This window comes from Pelodiscus sinensis, chromosome 1 (genome assembly GCF_052426305.1).
Source record: "Pelodiscus sinensis isolate ZL-2025 chromosome 1, ASM5242630v1, whole genome shotgun sequence".
Taxonomy (NCBI): Eukaryota; Metazoa; Chordata; order Testudines; family Trionychidae; genus Pelodiscus; species Pelodiscus sinensis.
This window is the reverse complement of record NC_143052.1, coordinates 165655485-165668206: the sequence shown is the minus strand read 5'-3', so window position 1 is coordinate 165668206 and position 12722 is coordinate 165655485. Positions and strand designations below refer to the sequence as shown.

Below are 12722 nucleotides of genomic sequence, written 5' to 3'. Positions count from 1 at the left end.
AAATACACTTGATATCTTTTTTGACGAGATGACAAGTTTGACTGATAAAGGTAATGTTTATGTAATATACTCAGACTTCTGTATGGCATTTGGGCACAACATTTTAATTAAGAAAACTAGAATAATTTAAAATTAACAGACACATGAAATGGATTAAAAACTGCTCAGCTAATAGATCCCCAAATGTAACTGAATACGGAATCATCATTGAGAGGGCCTATAGGGATTGGTTCTCGGCCCTGTGCTATTTAACATCTTTATCAATGATGCTGGAAGATAAAAAAAATAAAATCCATTACTACTAAAGTTTGCAGATCACTTAAAAATGGGAGGAATAGTAAACAATGAAGAGTCTGGGTCACTGATGCAGAGCATTCACAATTGTTTGGTAAACTGGGTGCAAGCAAACAATATGTGTTCTAACATGGCTAAATGTAAATGTATATATCCGGGAACAATGAGCGTAGGCCATAGTTATAGGATGGGAGTCTCTATTCTGAGTGATTATGAAAAAAAGGGGGGGAGGGTCCTGAACACAGCTCCCAGTGTGATGCTGTGACCAAAAGGGCTAACATAAGTCTGGGACACATGACCAAGAATCTCAAGTAAGAGTAAAGAGATTATTTTACCTCTACATTTGGCACAGGAGCAATGCTGATGTCCACAATTCAAGGAGGATGTTGATAAGTTGAAGAGGTTCAGTGAAAAGCCATAAGAGTGATTAAAGGATAAGAAAAAAAAGCCTTATAGTGATAGACTCCAGGAGCTCAATCTATTTATCTTAACAAAAAGGCAAGAGGGTGACTTGATAACAATCTATTAAGTACTGATAGGGGAACAAATTTAATAATGGACTCTTCAACTTAGCAGAGAATGGAATAACACAATCCAAAGGCTGGAAGTTGAAGCTAGAGAATTTAGACTGGAAATAAGATGTAATTTTTTAACAATGAGAGTAATTAACCATTGGAACAATTTATCAAGAGTCATGGCGGATTCTGCATAACAAAGTGATTAAATGAAGATTGGATATGCTTTTAAAAGCCTGCTCTAGGAATTATTTTAGGGAAATTTTATGGCCTTTCTATATAGATCAAACTAGATGACCACAGTGGTCCAGAATCAACGAAAAATGCTCAGGTGAAACTGCATAAGTAGGGGAAAGAACCAAAAACTCCTAAGGTAGACAAACCTTATTACCTAGTGATAGAGATGCAGCCGTGTTAGTCTGGTCTAGCTGAAACAAAAGACAGGACTATGCAGCACTTTAAAGACTAACAAGATAGTTTATTAGGTGATGAGCTTTCGTGGGCCAGACCCACTTTCTCAGATCAATATGTGGAAGAAAATTGGCACAACCATATATACCAAAGTGATACAATCAAAAAAAAGTGAACACATATAAAAATGATGAATCAGGTTTAAGAACAGAGGAGGGATGAGGGGGGAAGGTTAGTGTCTGTGAGGTAATGGCATTAGGGGTGATAATTGGGGAAGCTATCTTTGTAATGGGTGAGATAATTAGCATCTTTGTTAAGACCCGTACACAAAGTGTCAAATTTAAGTATGAATGACAGCTCTGAGACTTCTCTTTGAAGTCTGGAGTTAAAATCTCTTTGAAGCAATATGCATGTTTTAAGGTCATTGAAAGAATGGTCAGTCTGGTTAAAATGGCAAGCAACAGTTTTCTCTCTGTGAGAGAGCCTGACGTCTGTTTTATGTGCATTGATTCTTTGGTGAAGTGTCTGAGAAGTTTGTCCAATATACATAGCAAGAGGGACACTTTAGGCATATGCTTAAATTTGACACTTTAGCACTGCAGGTGAGAGCTCTCAGAGTGTCCTTGCCTTCTGGGAAACTCTGCACACAGTTGATACAGTATTTGATTAGCACCATATGGCATTTAGTTGAGTAAGGCAGTTTGTCTATGTCTAGGGGAACCGATTATGAATGTGCTTTGCAAGCCTGCATGTTTTTACCTGCTCCTATAACTCTCTCAATTCGAATTCTTGAAGGATCTATCTCCTTTGCAAATTCATGGACAGCGAGTGATGGGTCTTCATATGTGTCAGGATCAATATATGTTTTTATTCCTGGGAAGCGCACTGGAAAGAAAGGAAGATTTTACTAGTTTAGTCAAAAATCCTTCTACAAACATTCCCATGTTACACCCCATGTTAAATTTTAGAAATGCAATGAACAGATGGTTCACTTCACAAGTGATGGGATACAGTATTAAGCCCTTCATATTTTAGTCGACAGAAAACAATCTGGACTAGGTCTGTTTGGAGGATTGAATGAATATGGAAGCAGCAATACCCTCTCCATCTTTAGATGGTCTTACTACGTGGTCTTGAGCAACACGGGAGAAGTAGGACAGCATGTATGGAAATTTATATTAGGATTTTTAGAGGTCTTTAGTCTCCAGTTCTGTTAATTCAGCACCTCATATCATCATGAATATCCATTCATTCAAAAATAACTCCACCCCACCCTAAAGTGGTTTATAATTTGGTGCCTAATTCTGCTACCCTTATAGGAAGTACTACATTACCTGGCAAACAGCATAGCAAATATTCAAATGGGATTATGAAGAAAGTATTACACTACTCAGCATAAGTGTCGAAGAATCAAGCATTTTATTAAATAAAATGATCAAATTAAACAAGGGTATAATTGAAAGTGTATTTATGAATCCTTGAACTGAACACTCAGCTCCTACTCTTCATCTTTGGAAATGATTTATTAAAAAGATATTCTGTTGTATTGGGAAAAAGAATTTCTTCAGTAGAAAAATAATGAATCTCCATTTTAGTGTTTCATGTACTAATATTACTATGATTTAGATCACTTAGTATAATATATTACTATTAAGGAAGACACTGCCAATATGGAAGCACTGGAAATGGTAAATAGGCAGAATATGGTTAATATTTATTTTTGGCACATCCAATCTATCTTATTTCCCTGCAGAAGCAGGAAAACAGGCACAAAGAGAATGGTTTATTTGCCCTAAAGGAATTATGGCTTTTCAAGATTGTGACCCACAGAGTTTCCACCTTTGTTGCACGTGTCCCAAGTGTGCAAGATCAGATTCTTTTGGTTAGCAGCATCCACTGGGGTAGTACGTGAACCTCATGTGCTCAGGGAATAAATAGTAGAGCAGGCCTATCTGCTCCACAGTCTCTTCATCAATATAGCATCCCCTAGGAGTAAGAATGAGCAGTAATGGGGAAGGAGAGCAGCAGTAATGGGGAAGGAGATTGTGAAATCTGTGTTGCGAACACATCTCAAACAACCACAGCTACTGTAGGGTAGAATAACTCTTCTTTTTTGAGTGATTTCCACATAGATTTCATTCTTGGTAATGAACAAACAGTATTCTTTGCATGCAAGTTGGTATAAGGATTCCTATTTAAATAGTGACTGCAGGACTGCCCTGCTAATCAAAAGTATTCAATCTTATGCATGTAAGGTACATGCACCACAGTAGCAAAATCTATAGACAATCACTTCATGAAAAATAATATAATACACAGCAATTGAGAATTCATAGGCAAGCCTGGAAAACTGATAAAAAGTATTGACATTGCAAAAGTTCATTGAAAAACTTGTGTTTAGTCTATTGAGCAAGCTTGCAAGGGAAAATGTCCATCAGCTTTTGGATTTCAAAGAGGAAGCACAAATAAAAAGAGAGGCCTTGATCCTAAAATCAGTGTGGGTCTTTTCACATGGATCAGATTACAGAATCAAGGTAAAATGTATAATGCAAACAACATACAACTTTCATTTAAAATATGAACATAGGAATTAATTAAGACAATATTGCATTACTTACAATGTCCATTTTGTAAATGAGCTCTTCTTTTTTCTTCAGACTTCATTTTGGCCTTTATGTACCACTGGCATCTTTTTAAAGTGCAAACAATTTTAGTTAAAACAGTTGCCATACACATAATAAATGCACATTAAGTTTTCTATAGAGGTTCATGACATTATAGGATATTTTGATTACAAGTTCTACCTATTCTGAACTTACAGAAACCTATAGGTAACACTTTTTGATTATGAACAGCTACAAAAATGCAACATATAAAAACATGAAAATATAATGTTGGAATGATTAATAATGAAAAGAACTATACTGAAATTCAAATTAGACTAAATAAATCCAAACTTTTCAAGTTTAGCTCAAACCAACTATTGAATTTCCAGGTTTTGTAATTATCTAGCTCTGTATAGAAACAACAGAAAATCCTTTCAATTTGGTGATACATTATTGAATTTAGCCTGTCTCATGTTATCCCTTAGTGTTTTTATATGTTGATTTGTGCATTTTAAGCCTGATCCTATTATCTTTAATGTCCTGTGGGTTAAAGCAGCTCACTATTTCTATATATAGGTAATAGGTTCTATGACACTAATGGGCTTCATGAAGGATAAACCTGTTATTCCATGTCAGAACCATACGTTTTCTCTGATTGGCCTCTGTGCCATTCTCTGTACTCATTATTTTGTTAGCTCTGTGAAGATGTTAGTGGTCATACAGAATAAACAACATATAACCAGTTGTGTGAGTTTAGCCATTAACTATTTGTCTGAATGTATCCATATCCAACTACAAACTCCATTTTGTATTGGGAGCACTGTTTGGTTCTAAGGCTCTATTCTGCCATTTGTTTTTTTTTTGCCTCCATCTTGGATGGTAATTCTAAGAGGTGCTAACAGAAGGCAAACCACAAAGAATGATCAAGTATTGTTATACTTGAAAGACTTTGTTCTGGTAACATAATGGGTATGCTGCAGAGGATGGCCTGACTGAAAAAAAAAGTTACAATCTAGTCTGGACTTCAGGGGGCTTATAACAAAGCAAAGGATCACCTGATGGGAACCTCAGTAAACTAAGGGAGGCTTTGAAGCTGGCTTAGTGGGTTATCTGACAAAAGGGAACTGGAAAGTACAAAAGGACAAGTTCTTCTCTTGGTAGCTTTTTGTCATCAACCAGAGCAAGAAGGGAAGACTGGGCAGGAAGAGCAGGAGTTGTAGGGACCATGAAGGACTGACCAAATCCTAAAGGACCCTTGGAGCAGTGAGAACACTGGGGAGAGAGTTTTTGTGCAAAGATGATTTTTGAATGAGCTGTAAATCTTGTATGCTTTCTCTGTGACAAAAGGTGTGTGTGTATGTGTGTGTGTTTAGAAATCCCTCAGTCTCTTCCTTACACTGCCATGTAGCCCCAAATAGGGAAACAGTAAACTGCTGGGCCCACAGTTTAGGTGGAACTTGGAGAGCATGCAACAGCTGCTGGGGAAGATTAAGAGTGCTTTGCTAGTTGCAGGGTCGAGGCAATTGGACCACAATGTTCTCACTGCCAAGACTAGTGTAAGACATGGCATCTGCCCCTGGAGTTTATGCCCAGACATCTGGAGTCTGAGTGACAGTGCCTCAATTGTGCCTAGCCCCAACATGTCACGAGCACAGGAGACCAAAGGTTTGCATTCATTGTAAACAGCATGCTCTAAAAATTTTCACGTGGTACATACAGCCAAACCACTTTCGCATTAGGGGCCACAGAATTACTCAGATTTGGTCTGGTGGCCATTCTACCATGACAGAGCAGCTTTTCCAGCCAAACTGCAGTAAGTGGCACTGTGATGCTGTGAACTGGGCTGAAATCCCACTCCGTTTGAGGGCTCTTTTTTCCCCTTCCTGGATGGCCCTTTTTCCTTCTGTGGGTGGCACTGCCCTCGCCAATGGTATTCACCTTGTGTAACACACAAACAACAGCAGGCATCCGTGTCCACTGCAATAGCTTAATGCATGTCCAACAGGGGAGCTCAACTGGCTTGTAACAGTGCGTCTTTCAGTTTTGATGTGTTTTTATTATTGGTGGTTCACTGAGGAATAATTTCTCTAATGATCAAAATAAATCAAACCAGGCTTTAATGCTTAGTTTCCTGGAATTTAGCCAACCATTCCCCATCATCTTTGTGGCTCTAAGTCATTGCATCTTTCATTTTAATATCTGAAACTTGATGGAAATGCTTCCTATTTGCTCTTAGTGGATAATTATTCACTGAAGTACACAAGCAGGTGCTTATCTCACCCTGCCTCTTCAATATGAATAGACTCATCAGCAGCCTTGTGATTCGACAGTCCATCAAATTGCTAATTCTAAACAGTGAAGCAGAACACATCTGTAGATACCAATCCAATCTTTCACGCTGAAATTTGCCTAAAATCCTATAGTAAATTGAGTATTTGTTCAAAAATTTCTCTCTCTGACTTCAGAGAATAATTGCCAATGAATACTCTCTTATCAGTGTGTTGAAGAGATACTTCAAAACGAATCCATATCTTACATAATTGAAAAGTTCCATTCAGCAAGTGTTAGAAAACTAAAAGAACCTCTGATGTTCTTAACATTAGCAAAGAGAAAGAATGAAAGTAGAAAGAATTAAAGAATATTTGCACCAGTACTATCTTATTCTATCACTGAGTTTCTTTTAAAAGGAACATTCAACTTATGTTTCGGGAATTCCACTTGATGGTTCTACATAATCATTTCTTTCATATTTTCCTGTCGTTGTTGGCTGAATCCATCCCTATTTTCACTGACACCATATATTGTTTTCCATTATTTATAGCAGTCACTACTTGTACCATTCTCTGCTCACATTCTTAATATTTAATTTGTCACAATTTGTATTTTAAGTAGATGCTCTACTTCTGCTATTTCAAAATAGCCCCTCACCAGGGCCATTCTAAGTTATTCCTCCTGGGGCTCTAAATTGAGATATCATGTCTACATTAGGGAAGTCTGCCTCGGAGTAATTGTGTGGCTTCCCTGCAGTGTATATTTGCTATTTTGAAATAAGCTATTTCGGAATAACTATTCCTGAATAGCTTATTCCGAAATAACTGTGCAGTGTAGACACAGCCATAAGAGAGCATTGCATTAATTCACTAGACAATGGATATATTCACATTCAGAAGGGCTAGAACTTTATTTGTCAATCAAATGAGAGCTTAGATTCTATACAAGAGAGCAAATACAGTGTTCAGTTCCATACAACCCACAGCTTCCATCTCACTCCCAACAACCAGATGGGAGGGACACAAAGAAAAGGGACTTACTGACAATTCCTCTTTGGAGATAGTTCAACTTCACTATGTTGTGCGGGGTAAGGAAGGATACACAACCCTGACCCATGAAGCAGGCTAAGGGAACCCTCTTCCCACAACCCTCAGGAAAACAAACAAAAGATTCTCTGTGGATTCTCCAGGATATATAAGGGTATGTCTACACTACAGCGCTAATTCGAACTAACTTAGTTCGAATTAGTTAATTCGAACTAAGCTAATTCGAGCTAACGCATCTAGAACTAAAAACTAGTTCGAATTAGCGTTTTGCTAATTCGAACTAGCGCGTCCACATTAAGTGGACCCTAAAGTGGGGTTAAGGATGGCCAGAAGCAGTACCGGCAGGGCATCAGAGGAGGACTTAGAGCGTGGAGATGCTGTCTCAGGCTAGCCGAGGGCTGTGCTTAAAGGGTCCCGACCCCCACCCCGGACAGACAGTTCTCAGGGGTGCCCCGCTTGCAAAGCAGTCCTGGCTTGGAGTGCCCTGAGTGCCCACACTGGGCACATCACAGCACTTGGCCATCAGACCGGCTGCACTTGCCGCAGGCTGCCATCTGGGGAGAGGGGGCAATTGGGGGGCTGCAGGAGAGCTTCCACCCCCAGAAGCCCGCAGAGCCAGCCCAGTCCACCCCATCGGGGGCTCGTGCCCCATTCCTCCCTCACCTCCTTCCACTTACCCTTCCCTAGCCCCTCTTCTTGATGTACAAAATAAAGATAACGTGTCTTCCAAAATGGAATCTGTCTTTATTGAACAAAACTGGGGGAGACTGGGAAAAGGAGGTGGGAGAGGGGAAGAGAGAGGCTGGGAGAGGGGAGGGCAACTAAAATGATCAGGGGTTGGGAACAGGTCCCATATGAAGAGAGGCTAAAGAGACTGGGACTTTTCAGCTTAGAAAAGAGGAGACGGAGGGGGGACAGGATAGAGGTCTCTAAAAGCAGGAGTTGGGTGGAGAGGGTGCATACAGAAAAGTTCTTCATTAGTTCCCATAATAGAAGGACTAGAGGACACCAAAGGAAAGGAATGGGTAGCAGGCTTCAAACTAGTAACAGAAAGTTGTTCTTCAGAAAGCAAAGACTCAACCTGTGGAACTCCTTGCTGCAGGAGGATGTGAAGGCTAGAACTGGAACAGAGTTTAAAGGGAAGTGAGATCAAGTCATGGAGGTTGGGTCCATGGAGTGGTATTAGCCAGGGGGTAGGAGTGGTGTCCCTGCCCAAGGTTTGTGGAAGGTTGGAGAGGGATGGCACGAGACAAATGGCTTGGTCACTGTCTTCGGTCCATCCCCTCCAGAGTCCCTAGGGTTGGCCGCTGTCGGCAGACAGGCTACTGGGCTAGATGGACCTTTGGTCTGACCCAGGATGGCCATTGTAAGCTCAGGGCTCAGGGTCAGGGGTCTCAGTGGACCCCCTTGATTCTCTTGCACACCTGCTCCTGGGTGGCCAGGCTGGCAGCTATCCTGCCCAAGCCGGCCACTTTCCTGTGCCTAGTGTGGAGATCGTGGATGAGGTCCACGATGTCCGCACTAGCCCAGGTGGGTGCCCGCCTCTTGCCACCATCCTGGTCCCGGGAAGAGGAGGAGGGCTGGGGGGCATCGGGTGGGTGGCTTGATCCGTGCCAGGTGCAGGGTCTGCTGGCTGGGTGCTGGCAGGCTTGCACCTGGCACGGGCACCGTAGCCAGCCCGTGCCCCTTTAAGGAGTCCGGGGCCAGGAGGGGGGCAGTAGAGTTTCCCTGGTGTTGGCCAGAGTGGCCACCAGGGAAAGCTGGGGAGGGCTAGCCTCCCACTAGTTCGAATTAAGGGGCTACACACCCCTTAATTCGAACTAGCTAGTTCAAACTAGGCTTAATCCTCGTGGAATGAGGATTACCTAGTTCGAACTAAGCGCTCCGTTAGTTCGAATTAAATTCGAACTAACGGAGCACTAGTGTAGTGCCTATGAAAGTTAGTTCGAACTAACGGATGTTAGTTCGAACTAACTTTGTAGTGTAGACATACCCTAAGAGAATAGTTGAATCTATACATTCCTCTACAGAAGCTCCATCTCCCTAAGACTTTTTCTGTTTCCTAGAGGTACAACTGCAGAGAGGCTGCATAACCAATGTCTCCCAGGAACAAAAGAGAGTGGGAACACACGTTTTTTTCCTTAGGAACTCAATTAGGTAGGGGGGAGATGGTGTTTGCCCACCTGGCTCTGTCCTTTATTGGCTGTCCTGCTCATTTCTTGTGAAACCTGGATGTCAGAGAGGCCATGTTGGAGCCCAGTTGTGGCTGAGCTGTGGAGGCTGTTGAGTCCATTCTTCTGTATGGGAGGGCAGATTGCTCTATGGATATCCTTTGTGGAGGATCTGAGAGACATGATTCCCCACACTGGCAAATAGCCAGGTTCTAATCTCAGTTATGTCTGTGCAAACCAGTAGTAATGCCAATGAGATTATATGGATTTATTCCAATTTTACATTTGTGTAAGAAAGAACAGAATCTGGCCTCAGAATCAAAACAACTCCTTATCCTATCAAGCAAAGTGATCGTCATATCAAGTGAAGCAAGCTGAACATTCAGTATTGTATTGCCAGGAAGGAAATGGAAATGGAATAAGAGAATCATTGGGTATGTCTTAATAGGTCATCTAGTGTATCCCCTGTTAATGCATCAATGTTTGCTAAAGAAAATTTAATAGGGCTTTGCTCAGTCTAATTTTAAAAATCCCAAGTAAATAGGACTCTCCTCACTTCCTTTGGGGAATCTCTTCTACAATCTAATTAGTATTACAGTTAGTATGTTAATTCTAATGTTTTTAGATTCACGTTTCTCTTACTTAAGTTGATCACATTTATCTTAGTTGTCCTTCTTCTGACCCAGTAGAATCTTTACTTAGATTAGTAAACCTATGACTCTAGATTGGACTGTTTTGATAAACAAGATTTTTATGTATAAAACACTCATAAGGCAATAGATTTCAATCAGTATATTTTCCCTTTGTGTATTTGATAGATTTATGTATTTTAAAAAAATGAATACAGAAAGAGGTCGTTGAAAAGGTTAATAACGTGTGTACTATTGCTAACTGCAAGCTTATAAAATAATGAGTCAAGCTCCACCCTCCCAATCATGAGATTGGCTTAAAACCACGCGTTTTAAAATAAATAATACATTTGGGATTCTTTTTATTTGCCTTCTTGTTTCTGAATCTTTAGGGAGCCCTTGTATCTGTTTTTTTAAAACTTTTCTCAGAAATGAGGGCTAGAAAAAATGAAAGTGGAGATTCTTACCTAATCACACGACTCTAGGAGTGAGGCTTTAAACAAAACACCAAGTGTTACAAGAGTTTCACTAAAATTGGGAGATCTGGCAACACTCAGGGAGGGTGCCATTCAGGCCATAACTTGTGGACTGCACAAGACCCAATATACCACATAAGCTATGGAGTAATGATTTAACTAATGTGAGCCTGCTAATTGGGATGAATCTTACCCTAAATGAACTAGTACAGTATAATATGAATTACCTCCCAGTGATTAGGAAGAACAGAGTGAGGATAACCAGAAGAGTGAATCCACCAACAGCAGCAGTGGCAATTACAAGAATCTGCCCTTGCTCGGCAGCTATATCAGAAGCTGAAACAGAAACACAGAGAAGTTTCAATGAGTGGGATACACGTAGAAAGGACTGTAATATTCCACCCAGCAAATGTCTGACTACTCCAGGAGAACTGAAAGTTGCAATGATTTCTTTGATGGTTAATGAGGGCAATGGGTGAAATTTGCCTGTGGAGTGAAGGAGAGGAGATCAACAAGCAGGTACTTAGTTCCTTGCACTGCTTCTGAAAGTGGGGAGGCAGTTTTGTCAGATAAGGACTAAAGAGGTATCCGAGGGCTGTGCAAACATTGTCAATTTTTGCCTCTGTTATTTTGTCCTGAAACTTCTGCTCCTGACTATCACATTTTATAAAGTATAGTCACAATCGCTGGAATTTCCAATGCCTGGAGCTATCAGCTCATAAAATAGCCAGTAGTTATGAAATGTAAAATTGAACATCTCCAAAACAGCACTGCCCTGTCTTGTAATTATCCATATAGCCTACTAATGGCCATATAGCCACACTACCAGATACAGATGGCTAGACAGACTCTCCAGCTAGCAATGTCTACATGAGGTAACGTGCATCCAAAGTGCACAGTTGCACACACAATTACAGTGTGAAAATAAGGTCCCATATTTTAAAGAGCCTAATGCTCCTATTAGATTAGATAATAGTAATAAGATAATAACAAAAGTAATGCTGTGAGTTCTTTCTAAACACAAGAAAATAAAACTCATGAAGTGGAATTGTTTTATAAGGACTTTGGGAAAGCAATTGCATTCACATATTTTTTAAAAATATAGTTAAGGTCCTACATGGTTTGTGGCCCTTCTAAATGAATAAAATTCTACTTCCTTTATGTCCTGTCACAGTTGCTAAAACCAGCTTTGGTTCTTGAGTATGAACTTTACAAAATAATCAGATGAAGGCCTATAGAATTCTCAGACTCTTGCAATTGGCCAGCATCAAAATTTAGCTGACTTTTAGTTACATTGACAGCACATTTATTTAGTCAGTCTAACCCCCAACCCAATTTTGCATTTGTTCTGTGGGGAACTCTTCCAGTATTGTGTGCATAAGGGCTACATAACTGAGCTCCACAGAAGCAAAAAGAGAAAGGACTCTTATTTTTCATGTGAGTGTTCTTTTGTATGTGAGTGTTCCAGAGTACCATTTATTTGAGTTCATGCCACCAACATCTTTACATTCCTTCACAACAGTACTGTTTACAATATCTCCTGTGCTTTCCATCTTTCATTTAGGGCCATGGAAGAGGGGAGGTCTTCCTTCCCTGAGGTCTTTGTGAAACTGGGCGTAGCTAGCCCTACTCCTCTTCCCCTGGCACTTACTTTCTCTCCTTCTTTATCAATCTTGAGCTGATGGACTAATTGGCTCATTAGCTCAATCAGACCATCAGCCTGATTCACTAATTACCTATAATAAACCCAATCAGTTTTCTCTAGGGGAACTAATGGGTGTCAGAGTTATCCGAGTGTAGTCTCATCAGTTAATTCCCTGCACTGTACCTAGCAACAAAAAATGTTGGTCTAAGATCTGTCTGTTCTTATTACTTTCCCCAACGAACATTGGGTCTAAACAAATAATCTGAAAATATTGCTTCTGTGCATCTGATCCAATTATTATTGTTATTAATATTAAACATTTACATTGCCATGGTTCCTAGAGGCCAATCACTTCAAGGCCTCAGTATTAGATGCTCTATGAATGAGAGAAGGAATAGGCTGTATTATCTTGCTTTCTTGCTCTGTAATTCCGAGGATCTTTATCTGCCTCTGATTTTATGTGAAAATTATCACCTTTCAATACATTTCCATCTTTCTCTATTTTTTTAGTTTCTATGAGATATAAGGTTCAGAATTTTGAGAAATAAGGATCAGAATATGTATTTTGAGTGATAAGAAAAGATGCCCTGTTACTAGGTGTTTTAGCTGACTTCAATAAATGCAAAACCAACATCAATCCCAGCTTCCTCAAGAAAAA

General features: G+C 40.2%; 1 protein-coding gene across 1 annotated transcript in view; it reads right to left on the bottom strand.

Moving 5' to 3' along the window:
- Positions 1 to 12722, bottom strand: part of EPHA6 (EPH receptor A6) — an 815765-nt gene that overhangs the window by 195301 nt on the left and 607742 nt on the right. The window contains exons 9-11 of the mRNA XM_075908927.2: positions 10647 to 10755; positions 3839 to 3909; positions 1980 to 2105 (exon numbers count right to left, since the gene is read on the bottom strand). Coding sequence (XP_075765042.2) covers positions 1980 to 2105; positions 3839 to 3909; positions 10647 to 10755 — 306 coding nt within the window. The remainder of the gene's footprint in view (positions 1 to 1979; positions 2106 to 3838; positions 3910 to 10646; positions 10756 to 12722) is intronic.